Source organism: Mastigoproctus giganteus, chromosome 12 (assembly GCF_048544385.1).
Source record: "Mastigoproctus giganteus isolate SK-2022 chromosome 12, ASM4854438v1, whole genome shotgun sequence".
Taxonomy (NCBI): domain Eukaryota; kingdom Metazoa; phylum Arthropoda; class Arachnida; order Uropygi; family Thelyphonidae; genus Mastigoproctus; species Mastigoproctus giganteus.
In genome coordinates, this window is record NC_143586.1 from 51242811 (window position 1) to 51262530 (window position 19720).

General features: G+C 39.9%; 1 protein-coding gene across 1 annotated transcript in view; it reads right to left on the minus strand.

Moving 5' to 3' along the window:
- The window catches only part of LOC150077049 (coiled-coil domain-containing protein 32), a 25679-nt gene extending 23339 nt beyond the window's left edge, over nucleotides 1-2340 (minus strand). The window contains exon 1 of the mRNA XM_090386293.1: nucleotides 1944-2340. Coding sequence (XP_090242419.1) covers nucleotides 1944-2088 — 145 coding nt within the window. The 5' untranslated portion in view covers nucleotides 2089-2340. The remainder of the gene's footprint in view (nucleotides 1-1943) is intronic.
- Between the last annotated feature and the right edge of the window lie 17380 nt (nucleotides 2341-19720).

The following is a 19720-nucleotide window of genomic DNA, read 5'->3' on the forward strand; positions in this document are numbered from 1 at the left end:
ATGGATAGTTATGCCATTTGTGTACAGTGCACAAACATGATTAATTCCTTTACTTCCAATGTTAAGATGGCAAAGAATTCCTTGCTTTTATTTGAATTATTAGCCAAAGACTTCTTATAAACTGTCTGAACCTGCCTAACCTCCTAGTTAACTTGGTTACACATTATTTTGTACTTATTATAAGACTCTGTATACCCAGACAATTTATAACCAGCCCTGCTTTTTTCTTCTCTGCCAGTAGGCTCATCAATTCACCTAACATCTATTTTGATCTAAACTTTGAACAATATCTCTTAGCTGGTATAAAATGCTCAGTGGCCTCTATGATTACCTCACTATTACCTTCCCGTTTGGCATTTACATTTTTCAATAGCATCAGTTGATCCCACTGAAGAAAGCTTAAAAAATGTTTGGGCCCATTATGATCACTTTTACAAAAACAAAATCCCTTCTCTTTATCCTTGATACTTGTCTGTTTGAATAAATATTCAAATATTTATGGGGATTAAAAAGTTAATCCCCATAAGACATTCTAATTTGCTAGCCTACTCTATTTGTCTATATAGTTATTTGCTACACTCATCACAGTCATTTAGCCTATAATAGACTTTTATTATTATTATTAGCCATAGGGTGCAAGGAAGCCTGAGGCTTATGCTGCACCAGCAAAAAAAAAAAAAAAAAAATTTAAGAATTACCCCAAGAGAGAGAGAGAGAGTGTGTGTGTGGGGGGGGGCAGAAGCACCAAGAAAAAGAAGAATGATGATATTCAGCTCGGGACCCTGGGTGTGCCAAGCCCATACTCACCAGATGCGAGCCCCTAGTGTTTATGCCATACCAGACTGATTTAATATTACAGTAGCAATCTGTGTCTACTGGTTACACTATTTTGGCATATATGTCATTCCTTCATAAACAAAAGCATTTCCCCCCCCTCCTCTCATGTCTATCCTTTCTGTACACAATCACAATATTTGAATTCTACCTCCCTAGCATCAGAGACACCATGTTTCTGTTATACTTATACTGTTAGCATTTGATGACTTAACCAATACTTCATCAAATTCATTTACTATACTCCTAGCAGTAGTATATAATAAAAGTTTTAATAGCCCATGTAGATCCTCATCAGAACTTGATATCCTCAACCTCCTGCTTTTCAGTATACTCTATGACAAAATAGGTTTTACTATATTTAAAATTAAATTCTATTAAAAAAAAATCAGCAAAGTAGAAGAGTTCTTGTAGAGGGTAGTGTTCAAAGTATTAAGTTCTCCCAGTGCACCTGAAAGTAATATAATTCCCTTCCCACTTTGAACATTGGTACAATCACTACCATCTACTTTAATCCCCAGCCCAACTTTAAACATTGTATGCTAGTCTACAAATGATTCTTATCCACTCCAAAAATATAAACTGTTCTTCCAAACAACAAATAATAACAATGAAGGTGATGTATGTGGGTACACACAGTTCGTATTTCTTATTATGTGTTCAGCCAGCACAGGGTTAATAAGGGAAATGTTTCAGTTAAACATATAATTTAAATCATCTTCAGAATATATATTTCAAAACAGAAGGTTAGATAACAATAAAAAAAAGCGCCGTTTGTCATCATTAGGCTAGCATAAGGCTTTCATTTTATGTTCTTGAATGTCCCAGCTGAGCTTAACAAATAAGCAGTGGCAGTCCTAAGCTAGGGCCTTCCCCACCTTATGATCAAAATAAGGTTTTTTTTTTTTTTTTTTTTACTGCTACATGATTATTCTCCAGAATAGGTAAAGACTAATGTTTTAGTCTTCACCCCTCCTTAATTAAAAAAAAAAAAAAAAACAACAACACTGGAATAACCACTTAAGAAGCATGAATTCAATCAAAATCAGATTCATTTAACAACAGTAATTCCCACGCCCGAAACAGAAATCCAAAAATAATAAACATACCTAAATTTGATAGGTACGCCTCAGAATCTGGTAGGCGTTCAGAAACGAGAAAACTATCTTCAAACGTCTGTGAAACAGAAGAATCATCAGTAGTACTATTGCTAGACGATTCCGGCCCGTGAACACCCCATGGATCAACTTCCATTGAAGTTTTTAGATCTGACACAAAATGGCAATTGCTAAACTTTAACCTTGGCCAATGTGGACACCTGAAACATCGAAACTGAAACTGTTATTTGATTCAATAATAATGCTGCGGATGAGTTAAACTGAACTACTGAGAATAATTAAACAATCATAAAATAAAGTGATTGCCTTTCTCCTAACACTAAACACTCGCTCTAGACATGCAACCGCTGCAGTATCGTGTGCGGTACTAACATAAACAGAAGTATTGGTCGCAGTTAATTCGAGAAAGCCATTCCCACCACCTCCTTTCGGTAACATTTAAGCTTTTTTTTATTATTATTTTTTTTCTATCTATATTCGTGATGATATATATGCTGCAAGTGGGACAGATACAGCGGTGGTTTATTCTGTTTGCACTGCGAGGAATGTTACTATAAACCAGCTGGCCACTTCCGGTAGGATATGTAATAATACTGTACGTACTTATTACACAGAGATACTACTCTGTGACTTATTACATGCCCTACCGGAAGCAAAAAAACTTATTCTTTAAAAAAACTTTTTTTATTTTAAAAATCTGGGTATAGTGTGTACTCTGCATTGCATTTCATATATTAATTACTGCTAATATTCAGAACTGTAACTTCAGTTTTTTTCGCAGCACAAAATTTTGAAAGACGGCAAAAAATGGACATGCCAATTAACACAAACTGATTTGTCACATATCTGTTTCTAAGTGACTGCAATTACTTGTGAAGATCTGGAAAAGGGTTCAAACAGATATATCCCTAGACTATATAAGTTATTATTATTGTTGTTGTTGCTCTTATATTATTATTGTTGTTGTTCTTATATCCCTGATTGGGGGATTCCACTCCGTGACGGGTACTGCTACCAAGTACACAGGGTGGTAATGTCTGGTGTTACTGTTGGTCGAGGAACTCTCTCACTGTCCTACAGGTCACAGGTGTTCAGGATTACGACAATTAGAGTTCATTGTACGTATTCGCTGGGAGACCTATTGCTGCTAGGCTGCTGTGTCATATATTGGCACCTTAACGGTGGTTGGATCGGGATGGTCGTTACTTCTTGCATATGCCACATCTCCTTGACCTCACGTCTCAGGTTCGTGTACTTCCTAATTTTTTCCTCATGGGTTTTCTGGACATTGCTAGTGTTGGGCACCGCTATGTCAAGGTAGGTAGCCTTTTCCATCTTGTTCACAAGGGTTATGTCCGGTCTGCTGTGCGGGATGGTCTTATCGTTATTATGGAGCAGTCCCAGTACAGCTTGTGGGTTCGGGTCTCTAGTGCTGCCTGGGGTTCGTGCTTGTAGTATGGTATACTTTCTTTGATCAACTGGTATTTCCTCGCTATCTTCTGATGTATTATTCTGGCTACCTGGTCGTGTCTATGAGCGTACTCAGTCTGGGTGATCACCTTGCACCCCGCGGTGATTTGTTGGATCGTTTCTGAGGGCAGGTAGCATCGTCGACTTGTGTCATCTGACATTCCAGGTTTCTTTGCGATGTATTTTATACAGTTTCTGGTGTTGATTACCTGGTCTTGAATGGTGAGCATGAATCCTTCAGTCTCGGGGAAGAGTGTCCCGCTTGTGAGCCATGCATTGTGATCTTGATGGGGTCATTGTTGTGTCTGCCATGGAAAGTCTTCTTTGCCCATCTTTTAGCTTCGTTTCTTGTGCCGTCTGGGCGGGAATGGGTTCCTCGCTTAGGTTGAGTGGGGTATACCACTTATCTATCTTCCTTATGGCCTGCTGGAGTGGTGCTGTGTTGTTCTCGAAGTAATCCTTCAGTTAACTATCGCTGTTTTCTGTTGTTCTATCAGGCTCCTTCCTCCCTGTTTCCGAGCTATTGTTAGTCTCTACAGTGCTGACTTCGGGTGGTGTTGGCGGCTATTGGTCATCATTGTCCTTGTCTTTTGCAAGATATCCTCTATTAGTCCAATAGAGGATATCTTGCGGTTAGTTAGTCCAATCTATGACCCTGAAGGTGTATGTTAGTACTGAAGCTGCATAGGTGTTTATGGCTTTAACTGTGTTCCCTCCATTCAATTTTGCTTTCAGCAGGCTTCTGAGTCTCTGATGATATTTTTCGATCAGGCACTTCTTGATTTCCTTGTGCTCTAACTGCTGAGCCTGCGTCATCCTTAGGTATTTGTAGGTCTCTCCTTCTGTCAAAGCTTCGATCTCTTTACCAGTCTGCAGCTGGTACAGCTGCAGACTGGTAAAGAGATCGAAGCTTTGACAGAAGGAGAGACCTACAAATACCTAAGGATGACGCAGGCTCAGCAGTTAGAGCACAAGGAAATCAAGAAGTGCCTGATCGAAAAATATCATCAGAGACTCAGATGCCTGCTGAAAGCATCCATTGACATCCTGGGAGGTGAACAGGTTCTTTTTTCCTTCTTTGAGGTTATATCCATACTTTCCGCCGTTAAGCATGGTGGATAGCGGGTTGAGTGCTAGACAGAACCACAGTGGGCTCAGAGCATCTCCTTAAAAGATTCCTCTTCTGATGGGGATTGGCCTGGTTGTGATGTTCTCGACCTTAATGGTGGTACTCCATTTCGTCATTATTGCTCCTAGGAAGTTTGTCACTATCTGATTGACCTTCAGGGTCTCTATTAGCCAGCTATGAGGTTAAGAGTCGAAGGCCTTGCGGTAGTCGGTGTAGGCCGTGTATAGGTTGCGGTGCTTCTTGTAGGCTTGCTTCATAACTGTGGCATCTATGGTTAATTGCTCCTTGCATCCTTTCTGCTGTTCGGCCATTATGTTCTGACACTGGAACTGGTCAGGATCTTGTACATCGTTGGGAGGCAGGTGATTGATCTGTATTTCGCCGGGTTTCTTGTATCTTCGTCTTTATGCTTCGGATATGTGATATTATTATTATTGCTTATGATATTACTTCTCCTTGATTTTGGGGTGCCACCTCGTGAGGAGTATTGCTACCAAGTACACAGGGTGGTTGTTGTTATGTCTGGTAAATATTATTATTATTATTATTATTAGCTATATGGTGCAAGGAAGCCTGAGGCTTATGCTGCACCAGCCAAAAAAAAAAAAAAAAAAAAAAATTCCAGAGTTACCCTGACAGAGAGAGAGAGAGAGTCTAAAAGGTAATCACCAAGAAAGAGAAGAATGATGATATACAGCTTAGGACCCTGGTTGTGCCAAGCCCATACTCACCAGATGTGAGGTTTGGAGAATGAAAATGCCAAAGTTTAACGCTATTTAGATGGATCACCTTCAATTTTATTTTTATTATTATTGTAATAAAATCTCCCAAACATGAAAGGTATTTATATGGCAGGGTCCAATTAACGATGAAATAGGTCCTCGGCCGTATTTAAATTTGAGACCCCTTTAATGTATATATATATATACACTGACTGGACAGGAATCATGGGATACCTACCTAGTAATAGGTATGCCCACCTTTCGCCCGGATAAGGGCAGTCACACAGGGAGGCATTGAGTCCACTAATTCATGAAAGCATTTCACAGGTATTTCCATACATGCTTGCTGCACCGCTGTCCATAATTCTGTCGCATTCCTCAGTGGAGGAACCAAAGCTCGAACGGACCTTTCCACAGCATCCCAAAGATGCTCCACAAGGTTCATGCCCGATGAATGGGGAGGCCATTCCGTGGTGGTAAAATCTGTGCGATGCTCTTCGAATCATGTTCGTTACCCCGGCTCTGTAGGGAGGCGAATTATCCTGCTGGAAGAGTCCATTGCCCTGTGGGTGCACGATGACCATGAAGGGAAGTAGATGATTTGCAAGGATGAACACATGACCTGTACCATCAGAGATGCAGCTAGATGTACCAGAGGTACATCCAGCTGCAACGTGTGCTAATTGAACATGCCCCAGACCATTACCGACCGTTCACTGGCCTGAACAGTTCCTTGTTGACATGACGGGTGCATAGCTTCGTGTAGATTTACGCCAGAATCGCACCTTCCCGTCCGCTCGAAATAACTGGAAACGGAACTCATCGGACCAGGAAACTGGTCTCCAATCATCTAAGGTCCAGTTCCGATGTTTTTTCGCCCAGTTGAGGCGTAGAGTCCTGTGTCTTGGCGTTAGCAATGGGACTCTGGTGGGTCGGCAGCTCCCATAACCTATTGTGGCTAATGATCACCTGATGGTCTTGGTGGAGACGTTTCTGGCACCTCTCTCGTTGAAGTCGATGATGATTTGTGCCACTGTCACTCTTCGGTTGGCCGAAACAATGCGAGACAGGACAAAGGTGATTATCCCATTGTATAAGGCAACGGTTAGGCCTCACCTTGAGTAGTACTAATAGTAATGGCAAATGATGCAAGAAAGTGTGTTTATTTAGCATCAGCCAAAAAAAATAATAATAAATAATAATAATAATAATAAAACAAAATAAATAAAAATAATAAATTTTTAAAAATAAAAACCTACACAATTCATCGATCTGTACCCTCCGAGAATTTGTCTAGTTCTTCTTTGAATTTATTTAACCCATCCAGCCTGTTCTAACAATCAACCTCCAGCTGGCTGAAGGCAAACTTCTGCCCATCTGTCCTATAACCATCCTTCCTCAACCTGAATTTATGCTCCCTCGCGTGTGTGTGTGTGATGTCTCAGCAAGCGTAAGAATGACACTAACATTCAGCTACTCAATCATTCAACTGCATGCACTTTGGAAGACTCATTTTAGAAAGGATGTGAACCTGTTAGAAAAGGTGTAGAGAAGAGCGACAAGGTTATTCAGGGGACAAAAGGATTACACTTACCAAGGAAGACTTAAGTACTGTATATTGCAGCGACTGGTAACTAGGGACCTGCAAGAGATCTGATTGAAGTGTTTAATGCTTTAAAGGGGTTCAGTTAACTAAATGCTGATGGCATTCTTATTCATGGAAGATACACACACAAAGGATTATAAATATACGTCGGAAAAGAATCGTTACAAGATCCGTGCACAAAAATTTGATTTCAAGTATTGAGTAATTGATTATTATAAGACTTCGAAATGAGTTGTGGAAAACTTTCGATAAATTTAAAGGATTGGAGAAATTATTAGAAGGGATGAGCAAATGGAATGGGCAGTGTGCTTGTTCTGGATGAAGGTCTATAAGCCTGTTTCCTTGCATCATTTTGCCATTTTTAATACAAGTACTATTGCTAGAACCACAGAAAGCCAACTTTAGATATAAGGCGGCCAACAATTGCATGATTCTGCAAGCGAAACATGCGGAATCCGACAGTTAAGTAACACCCCTCTCGAAATCAATCAGATCTGAATCAGACCAATATATAAAGTTCGATGGCCTATAAAAACAGTTGTCAGTATACTTTTTGAAGGGTAGTGGATGTTTATATTTTCTCTGTGTTCCAGGGTTGATTTTCACGTTCTTCCAGGCACCACTTGTAAATGTAATTTTCAGTAATTGAAAATTAAGCTCGAAATTAGTTTGACTTTATCTTGGATTTTTATTTAGATTTTATGTAATACACACAGGAACAGTAGCTGCCATACAGCTTAATACATAATGCGCAATATCTGTGTTTTATATTGTTTCAAATTTTCTTGAATCACAAAGGGCTAAAGCGCGATGCCAAAAAAAATTGCAGATGATGGTAGTGTCATGTCAAGTTCATGTCAAGCAGAGCTCCTGCGGAACGACTTAGATAGGCTTCAATGATAGTAGTAGTAGTAGTAGTAGTAGTAGTAGTAGTAGTAGTAGTAGTGGCACTTGATGCAAGAAAGCAAGTGTAGGAGCTTATGCAGCATCAGCCAAAAAAAAAAAAAAAAAAAAAATCACACCATACCCTCCAAATGCCTGTCCAGTTCCTCCTTAAATTTATTTAACCTATCAACTTCCACAACGACAGATGGAAGTTTGTTCCAGCAATTAACCACCCGCTGGCTAAAGGCAAATTTCCGCACATCTATTCTACATCTATCCTTTCTTAATTTGAACTTATGTCCCCGTAGGTTCGTATTCTGAACAAGTGGGAGGATCCCATCAGAATTCAGCGTGCTCAACCCATTCAAGGCCTTATAGACCTCAATCAGATCACCGCGCAGGTGCCTAGTCTCCAGCCACTGCAATTTGCAGAACTTAAGCCTCTCTTGGTAAGAGGATCCCTTCATTCCCCTCACCAATCTAGTTGCTCTTCTCTGTACACGCTCAAGTAAATCTACATCCTTCCTAAAATGAGGCCTCCAGACCTGTACGCAGTACTCAAGGCGTGGCCTAACCATTGCCTTATACAGAGGGACAATCACCTCCTTTTCCCTGCTAGCAAAATTCCTATATATCATTGACAAAACCCCATGACCTGCCCTAGCAGCCTGTCTACATTGCTCAGAAAACTTCATATCTGACTGCACAATTACTCCCAGGTCTTTTTCATTTTCTACCACCTTAAGTGTAGTACCACACAGTTGGTACGTTTCTCTGGGGTTACTTCTACCCATATGCAGTACTTTGCATTTGTCAAGGTTAAACTTCAGTTGCCACTTCTTAGCCCATCTGCCCAAATTATCTAGATCCTGTTGCAGTAGCACACTGCCATTACTGTCATTAACAACCCTGCCAACCTTCGTGTCATCTGCAAACTTCGACATTAAGCCTGATATACCTTCATCAATATCATTGATAAATATACAAAACAACAGTGGACCCAACACCGAACCCTGTGGGACTCCACTAATAACATTAGTCCACGAAGAGCAGCACCCATTGATTACCACCCTCTGTCTTCTCCCACTTAACCATCCTTTTATCCATTGTAGCAACTTACCCTTAATACCATTCTGCTCCAATTTGTACAGTAGTCTTCCATGCGCAACAGTGTCAAAAGCTTTCCTGAAATCCAAGTATATGATATCAAAATTATTTTTTGCATCCAGTTCCTTTGTGACCACATCATAATAACCAATCAAATTTGTCAGACAAGACTTTCCCTTAACAAACCCATGCTGTGTCTGAATTATTGCTGCAGTCTTGTCTAGATGATCCTGCAATGCATCTTTAACCAGTGACTCCATTATTTTACCCGGAACAGAAGTTAAACTAACTGGTCTGTAATTACTCGTGTCACCCTTCGAACCTCCTTTGTGAATTGGGGATACATTTGCACATCTCCAGTCCGTGGGAACCTCCCCTAAATCCAAGGATGCTCTCATAATTATGGCTAAGGGTTTGCTTAGTTGCTTTGCCGCCTCCTTTAATATAACTGGATAGATCCCATCCACCCCAGGTGCCTTTCTTATGTTTAACTTCAACAATTTCTTCTCCACTTTGCTCTCAGTTATTACAAAATCATTAAGCACACTGCTACAATTTGATAACCTTCTTCCATTTTCAAACTGTAATAATTCCTCACGTGTGAATGTAGATGCAAAATACTCATTCAGTTTGTTTGCTATCTGAGCAGGATCATCAACAGTTGAACAAGAACCATCGATGTCAAGTGGACCATTCAGATTCATCCCCTTCCTTTTAGAGTTTATATAAGTAAAGAAATCCTTGCTGTTTTTCTTAGCATCTTTTGCCAAAGATTTCTCGTAATCCGCCTTTGCCTGCCGAACCTCCTTTGTGTCCTGATTACAGACTAGCTTATATCTGCTACAGGCTTCTGCGTCGCCTGATAATTTATATGCATCCCATGCATTTTTCTTCTCTGACACGAGTCTCATTAGTTCATTTGATAACCATTTAGGCCTAAACCTTGAACAATATTTCTTCATCGGTATGAAAAGTCTAGTAGCTTCCACGATTAATTCCTTGAAAGCTTCGCACTTAGAATTTACTGTTTGTAACATCGTCAGTTGATCCCACTGTACAGAATTTAAAAACTGTCTGAGACCACTGTACTCCCCTTTACGGAAGCAAAAACCCTTTCCTTTACCCCTGACGGTAGTTACCTCTTTGAGTAAATCCCACTTCAGCACACTGTGATCACTGCCACCTAGTGGTTCCTTTATCTGCAAATTCTTAATACACGAATGATCACTGCTGATAACCAGATCAAGAGTATTACTTTCTCTGGTTGCCTCTCGAACATGCTGCTGCAGAAAACAATCATCCAATAAATCCACAAAAGTCTGAGTAGTGTGTGAGTGACCAACCCACAAGTTCCAGTCAATATCTGGGAAGTTAAAATCCCCCATTATAAGACATTCTGATTTACTGACCCACTCTATTTCTCTGTACAATTGTTCATTGTACTCATTCGAGTCATTAGGCCTATAACACACTCCTACTCTTATTTTTGCTTTCGCAGTGCTTATGTCACACCAAACTGACTCAACAGTGCACTGTCCATCTATATCAACTGGATGCACTTCTTTTGATTTTATGTTTTTCTTAATTAACAGCATAACACCTCCTCCCTTTCTGTCCTGTCTATCCTTTCTGTACACATTGTACTCCCCAAATTCCAGTTCTGCATTCCTTATATCTTTGTGACACCACGTCTCTGCTATCCCAACAATATCCGCCTTTGATGTCTTGACCAACACTTCAAATTCATCAAATTTATTTACTATACTTCTAGCATTGGTATACATGCAAGCATACATGCTCCTATGCCTATTCCTTGTTACCCTAACACATCCCATATACCCAACTATTCCAGGATGACTGCCATCCGTCCCTGAAACCCCCAACACCCCTCGCTCCAGGTCGCTTCTTATTCTAATAGAAGTTGTGCAAGAATCACCTTCACCTCTGCCTGCGGTTACTGTTAAACTATTATTCTTTGTATCCCCCCAAGCTAGCAGTTTTCCGACCCACCTAACACTGCCTCGATAGCATCAGCAAATATTCTTGCACCCTTTCTATTTAAGTGTATCCCATCCCTGTAGAAGCAGTCTCTCCTGTTAACAAGTACAGTCCAGGCTGAAAAAAATTCTATCCCTTGAGCCTTGCACAATCTTTCCAGGGCCGAATTGATCGACAAGGCTCTCATCATATACTCCCTCCTATCGTGTCTGGGCAGAATTGCAGACACTTTCAAATGCAACCCTAATTCTCGGCTTTTTTTCAACAGTGACCTGTACTTGTTGAGTAATTCTGCCGGTCTCCTACTCTTAATATCATTAGTGCCAACGTGTACAACTATATCACCTTTTGTGCCCTTGAAAGATGATATTCGCTCTACAACGTCATCAACCTTTGCCCCTGGCAGACATACCCTGGTCCTGTTCCACCTATCCTTTTTACATAGCATGTTCCCCGTTTCCCTGACAATAGAGTCACCAACAACTAATAGTTCCTGTGGGACCAGCGCATTCTGCCTTGGGGTTTGCCGCTGTGTTGCGCGATGACCAAGTGCAAGCTCTGGCGTTGATGTGGGCAGCTGAGAGCTTGATGGGCCCCTCAATTTATTTCCTTCGAGGGCATCCACCCTGTCCTTCAAACTCTCATATAGGCCCATAACAACGCTGAGTTGTCGCCTGATTTCCTTACACTCCTTACATCGCGCACACACAAAGACATCCCCCATGGCAATATCATGTTCCGTTCCAGAGAGTTCGGCAAACATTTCACAAGTTGCACATTTTTTTAGGCTGTGACGCGTTGGAGAATCGCCCCCCTCAGTTCTCCCCCGAGTCACAACACTCCTGCCACTTTGTGCCCGTTGCTTTGCTGCTCTAGTTCGGGGCATGGTAGTTTAAATTAATAAAATCAATAAATTAAATGTCAGTAGTATTTGAATAGAAACTATGAAATAGAAACAGTGAAGCGTATTACCATATAATTATGCGTTAGAGCTACCTAGCTACCTCAATTAAAAATTTGAATTCCCTACAAAAACTTTGAATTCCCTATATACAAAAACAATGGCTACAAAAATCGAACAAAAATAACGGTTTTACCTATCGTAAGTAAAATCCACAAAAACTCTTTATCTAAATTAAAATAAAAAATAACCAGCGTAACTATAACTATATGACTACGTATTAAGTACAATATAAAACAACAATCATGTAAATAAAAGGCAAACACTTATCGTTTTTGCGGAGCTTGTAACTGACAGCTGTAACTTTAAAAAAAAAAAAAAAACCGCCGCCACGTTTCTGATGGCCAGAAACGTGGCGGCGATGCCTTTTAATTCAGAATAATGCAAAGTCTTCTTACCAAAATAAATTATACACTCGGTGGGGTAACTGGGGTTGAATTAAAAACAACAGAGGAAGAAAAGTTTGGGAGTTACGATACGAGCGGACATGTTCTTTGAGCAATGTAGACAGGCAGCAATGAACATTAAGAACACTGTATAAACAAGTATGGAGACTGTAGCTAAAAATATTACATCCAGCTTCTTGAAAGATTCCAAAGTCGGGCAGACCGCTTGGTGGGATCTGCAACAAGGCACCTGTATGAGAAAAGACTTCAACTGTGTGGGTTACAGAGCTTGGTAACCAAGCACCTTAGAGGGGGACCTGATTGAGGTCTAAAGGCTCTAAAAGGGGATAGTAAAAATAATGGAAAAATTTTCAGTTATAAATGATTCCAGAATTAGCAGCCATAAATAAATTCGCAGAAATATGGTGAAATTCATTGTCGTATTCCCTCCGTACATGCACAGGAATTGCATTAATGACATCTTTCATTTTTTCCATCTTTTTAATTTCTTTAAACTTGATTTTTTCCCTCTAATTTGGTCTCTACATGACAAGCCTAATTCATCTATACGACGGTGACTCTCTCGAACTTGGTGCTAAAATGCCTGTACGCACAGGCATGGTTCTGCAAAACTCCTTTCAAATTGAGGAAAATGAAATAATTCTCAGTATTTCTCAATGCAATTCTAAATAGTCTAATTCGGAAGATTTTTTTTTTTTTTACATCTCTCAACTACATAATAACTGATCGTAGAAATATACAAGGCGTAGAGCAAATATACTTATGACGTTACACATCTTAATTCCTTCATGACCCAGTGAGAAACTTCCAAGGCCAATATGGAAAGTGTAAATGTAAATGGGAAGTTGGAGCATGGTAACCAGCAAGCGTAAGTGTTTTTCGGTGAAAGAAAAGAAAGCAAAGACACCCTTTACGCACACTAGATTTTATTATGCTGTACATAACATTCATGCAAACTAATACAAAGTGTGTGTTATCAAATCACACAGAACTGAGAAATTCTTTCAGTGTTTTTAGATAAAAAGCATTGTATACACAATAATAAGGCAGTTTTACTCCTCTGTAAAGATTATCAATTAAGATGGAGGGCATTTTAAAAAACACGGTAAGTGGAAGTATCAAAACGTACCAATATACGCAGAAGTATGCTATTTCAAATGCCATAAATCTTAGTAATAGAGTCCAAAATATAGCCCATAACAGTCGCAGAGGATCTGGGGTGTAATGTAGGGTTATTTCATATCTGCCTATTACAAATCTTGCTTCTGTTTGTAACCTAAAAGAGACAAGTAGATAAAAATTATTAGAGTAAGCATTAGTTTAACCTTCAGTGTTCACCATGTATGTCCGTCTGTCCGTCCGCATGTAATAACTCTTAAGGCTCTTAAGGAATGGAATAACTCGTATGTAATAACTAGTAAGGCTCTTAAGGAATGGATATTCATGTAATTTTATATTTCGGCTTTATAAATCGGAGCAACAGATAAACGACGAACCTTTCATTTTCTACGGAAGCCAACGGGCTTCCATTTAAAAACTACCAGTAGTATACAGGGTGTCTCAAAAATATTGGTACAAACGTTTAGGGGAGGTAGGTAACATCTAAAGGAATGTAAATCGCATAGGAACCCATAATCAGAAACGTCACCGTAAGTCGGTACACGGCGCTGTTCATCAGTTCGCGAGAGGGAAAATTTCTGGTTTACTCATTCAAGCAGTAGTCGCCGCACGAAGAGCATGCATCGATATATAAACTGTGAGCTGGAACACATGTAACTAGTATATGGATTAGCAGAGGGCAATGGACGAGCCGCTCAACGAATTTATGGAGAACGCTTCCCATACAGACATGTACCGGACCACCGTTTGTTTGTGCGTGTGCATCAAAATTTGTGCGATTATGGGTCATTTAGAGGTAACAGGAGTAGTGTGGGCAGACCACGTTCGACGCGAACTCCCGCCATGGAAGAAAGTGTGTTGAATGCCGTTCAGAATAATCCTACTACCAGCACATGTGCCTTTGTCTCTGCCTTAGGAGTGTCTTGTTACAGTGTACAGCGTGTCTGGCACGACGATTCCTTACACCCCTTTCATCTCCAAACGGTTCAGTTACTGCTCCCCCAAGATCATCCTGCACGTGTGGCTTTTGCGCAGTGGTTTCTCCAAGAAAGTGTTCAAGACTTGAATTTTCCAGCCTATGTTTTGGTCACGGGTGAGGCTTATTTCACTCGGGAAGGCTTATTCAATCAGCACAATGCTCATGTGCGGGCTCACGACAACCCACATGGTGTGCGCCCCCATGCGGCACAACATCGCTTCGCAATAAATGTGTGGGCAGGTATAGTGGGTGACTGCTTGGTCGGCCCATACCTGTTACCATCCCACATGAACTCCGCTAAATATCGGATCTTTCTTGAACAAGTTCTACCAGGGTTACTTGACAATGTTCCAGCAAATGTGAGATGCAACATTTGGTTTCAGCATGACGGGGCACCTGCTCATTTTGGAAGGTGTGTTCGTGACCATTTGAACAGGCGTTTTGGGCGTCGATGGATTGGCCGTGGTGGACCCGTTGGCTGTCCCCCACGCTCACCTGATTTATCGAGCCTTGATTTCTTTCTGTGGGGGTTGCCTCAAATCTATCGTGTATGAATTTCCTGTGGAGACGGAAATGGATCTCGCGAGACTCGTCTGCGCTGCTGCTACTGTCAAACAAACTCCAGGTGTGTTAGACCGTGTCCGCCAATCCATGCTGTGTCGGTGTCACGCATGCATCGCGTCTCATGGTGGAACCTTCGAGCATCTGTTGTAACATCATGAAATGCATCCATCTCGTACTCCATTGTTAATATTATGTCAAATAAATGTTTGCCACTAATTACTGTCTTGTGTCATTTCTGCTTCTTGTGCCTCTGCTACTACTTTCCCATGACGTTTCCGGTAATGGGTTCCTATGCGATTCACATTCCTTTAGATGTTACTTACCTCCCCTAAACGTTTGTGCCAATATTTTTGAGACACCATGTATAAATCCTCCTGAATCACATAGCTTAATTAGGCTATATATAATAGGATACAGTACAGTCATACAGGTGTAGCAGATTATTGTGGGTGTACACGAATGGAAAAGTTGTTTCACTGCGTGAAGAATTGAAAGTGTGGTTCTGTAAGTTAATGTGTACAGAACACGATAAAATATTATTATGTTAAGGTCACCTAGAAAATCACTTCAACCACCCATATGTATTGTGTCTGTAAATTGTGTGTTTTCTGGCCGATTTGCCTACTTTGCTGGACCAAAAACTTCGGGTTCCGGGAAAAAAAAACCTTGCTATCTACGCCTGAGACCTACTAACTCAGCCACGGAGTTAATAGTCATAACTAGGGGGTCATAAATTAAAATTACAGAGCTTGAGGTTTAGACTGTATTGTAGGAAGTTTTCTTTTAGCCAGCAAGTCGTTGATAGTTGGAACAAGTTGCCCTCGCAGGTAGTTGAGGCTGACAGTTTGAATAAATTCAAAGGTCAACTGGATACTTACCTGTGTCAGGAAGGAAACATATGTTGTGTTTTCTTATCTACTTGTTTTTTTTTTTTTTTTTTTTGCTGTTTCTTTTGCAGTGCAGCAAAAGCCTGTGGCTTCTTCGCATTGTATGGCAAATACTATTACTGTTTTAATGGCATGAGCAGACGGTACAGGATCTTGATGCCCAAGCTTAAAGTAAAATAAATGTCGAGCAGACTCGTAACTGTCGTTTTTCTAAAATGCCTTGACGACGAAAGCACGTTGTGCACCAAACAACTTTTCCATGGTTACTAAATGGCATGATGTGGACAAGAATATGTCGGGTGACGCAATACTCACCACCCAGAAAACCGGTTTTTAAATTCGTCCGTTTACATGCCTTCATTCACAAAGTAAAAGACTGCGTGGTTTTTCATCCAGCAATCAGGCATGCCGACCGAGAATACACGCAATTATAAATACTGTGTACTGGTTCCTCATATCATTTTGCTTTGACACTTAACACACACCAACGAAATTAACTTAACTATCATAGTTTAATACTAATAACGTAATTAGTAATTGGCAGTTTTGTTTTGAATTATTTTATACATTTCTGCAATGAGCGGGCCAAATGAAATACTTAATTTGTCAACCACTTTATTTAAGTTATAAATGGTAATTTTTCGGTTATAATTCTGCATAAATATAAATTTATTTTGCTTTAAGAATTGACAGCCTTGCAAATAGCACAGCTACTACAGAAACCGTCGTCCCCCACCTGGTGGAAAAGGCCTGAGTTCGATTCCTGTAAATAACGAGAAGCATGTTTATGTGCCTCTTTTCGCCACTTGGTTTAATTATTCGGTCTTAAAAGTAGGTGACTTGGTTTTTTTTCTCCCGGAAACTCAGATTTTCGTCCAGCAAACACAAACCGACCGAAGAATACATGCAATTACAGACATATGCATAGCCTGAGTTGCTTTGAACAACAGAAACACAGCCTACCCTTAAGAATTAGAACGATCGATAATGCTCAATACAAATAAAAAGATTTCAATAAGATCGATAATTAGTTCGATGGTGTCAAAAGATGCTCACTTATTGTCTTGGACACAGGTTTCCTCTAGTGAAAACTCCATATGTCGAGTTATAAATTAGATGTGCCACTTATAGTTACAGATACTGATTGTTATTGTTAATCTAATCTCCTAGAAGTTTAACAAGTTCAACAGCAAATGATCTACAACTTGCAATCCCATGCAACTATAAAATATTAGCAACAATGAAAACTTAGCGTATAACAATAAAATTGAAGAATGACTCGTAATTTTGTTGGGTACTGCCTTTGAAATTAAATGATTACTTCTTTTTTTAAGCTGACCTAAATCAGGACAGTGGGAATTGAGTGGGGCAGTGGCTGATCCAGTAGGGGATGATTGCCCCTCTACAACCTTCTTAAATTGAAACAAATACTGTACTGTGACAGAAATGAGACAGGACTCAGTTTTAAAACGCTTGAAGTTAACCAAATTTTCATCTCCCAGATGTAGAATTACTTGAAGATCTTTATTTAAGGAATTCATGCTCGATATTCAAGAAAACATTTGTGCAGAGCAGGGTTCTATCCACAGAAAAATCCTATCCACAGAAAAACTATGGATGAGACTACCAGAGAACGGTGAAACTTTATATACAGGAGGAGAAAATGGGTAAAGGTAAGGCCGCCGTAGCCTAGTGGTCAGGCGCGCGGGTGCATAAGTACACGTGCCTTGAGTGACCGGGGTTCTAGCCCGTGAATGCTGAATGCGGTGCTGTTTCTTGTATTCTGTGTATCTTGTAAACTCCTCTGACCGTTTGGTTGTCCCGGAGTATAAACAGAAAATTTATTTATTTAACAGAACCCTGGGGAAACGCGCGCATTACTTAAGAAGTTAGACGACAGACAGCCATTTGCCAATACAGTATGTACATGCAGTGAACAGTCAGAGAGAAACTGACTACCCATGTGTAACAGAAGTTTGTATGGAAGACCTTTATGCCAAATAAGATCGAATATCGTAGAAATGAAGAAAGGAAATTGCTTGAGTTTCCCCAACTTTTCCAAGGAATTTGTCCAAAGATAAATAATATAAGCCAGGTATCACACCTATGGATCGGCACTAAAGGAATCGTTATTCGTTGATCCAACAATCCGTGGTTGTTAATCGGATGGATTCAAAACAGTGTAGGAGTTGAGAGTTGAAGGATTTCTCAATTACTTCAGGTAAATGTAATTGGGATGATAATTGGAAGGAAAGGAACTGCCAAGTTTTTTAGAAGAAGGAAAATCCCCGGTGGAATAAAATGGTATAAAAAGGTGACACAAAACAGGAGTTAACGCTGGAGCACAGATTTTAAGAGCAATTGGAAATATGCCATCAGGACAACAAGACTTGTTAGCATTAGGTTTTATTATTTTAACCCAAGCACGGTACTAAGTACTATAGGTTCTAATACCTCTCGTGTTTGGGGTTCACATAAAAAAAAAAAAAAGGTACTACGTGTCCATGTGAACTATTTGAACCTACTAGTTTGTTCATTGAAAAGTTTTAGGCGTATCAGCAACTTAGGCCATATTGCGCCGTATATATGTCTGTAAATTGAGTGTGTTCTGTGGTTGATTTGCTGTTTACTGGGCGAAAAATACGAGTTTCCGGGAGTAAAAACCAGGCTACCAACGCCTGAGACCGACTAACTCAGCCTCGTTGTGAAAAACACGCACAAAAATTCTTTGCGTCAACGACGGGTTCGAAATCAGATCTTTCCCACCAGGTATAGGGAGGACTGATTATTCCAATCAGATTTTTTTATATTTTATCTTTGTAATAAAATTTTCAAGGCTCTGCTCGCCAGCCCCTCCACTAAACAGTCAACAAAGGACGGCTACAATTTACGTCTTGTTCTCAATAGAAAAAGGTTTCCATATGGTTGACTTTCTCTGTGACGGTAAATGTGAAAGGTTGGAATAAGCCATAGGATAAATTGAAGGCATCCTTCGTTTCATTATTATACGGAAAGGCTACGATTTTACCATGTTTCTAGCGGAATCGATGTGTCGACTTTTGAGCAATCAACGGGGTCCCTTTTAGATGCCGTCATTAATACAAATATTTCGGAAGAACATCGTAGCAGCTTCTGTCAAAAAGACCTGAGTTCCAGTCCCGTCGATGACGTGAGGAAATTTTATGCACCTTTTCCACAACGTGGCTGAGTTAGTTGGTCTCGGGTGACATGGTTTTTTCTCCAGGAAACTCTGGTTTTTGGTCCGAAAACATAAAAATCGATCACAAAACACACGCAATTTACACAATATACACGGAGCAATATGGTCTTAGTCGCTCATACTCCTAAAAACCAACAACAACTGCCTTCAGTTTCAGTCTTTGTAGCAGTAAGCTAGAAAACGAAATAGGGACCAGGTATTGGTAGATCAACATCATTGAGTCATTGTCTAATATTGAGATATTTAAACTTAATAACGAAATAGGGACCAGGTATTGGTAGATCAACATCATTGAGTCATTGTCTAATATTGAGATATTTAAACTTAATAACGAAATAAATCAGAAATATAGTTGCAAGAAAATATAAAATGAGAGATAGAAAACAATAAATTTCAAGTATATTCTATACATACTATGGTTTAAACTTTAGGTAAAAGAAGGTTACTTCATAAGATAAAAATAGTAATGTATATACGTTATGAATATACTTACTTCTTTTATAATCGTATTATCAGTTAAAACTGCCTTGTGAATAAATATTCAACACTAACCTCCATACGCCATATTGTAATCGTTATTAGGTCACCAGTAGCGACACCTACTTTGGAAAGATCGTCAGTACTAACATCCATTATTAAAAACACTTTATCACTGTGACAGAGAAGGAAAATCCGTGTTATAAATGAGGGCAATGTCCGTGGTGGGACTTTATT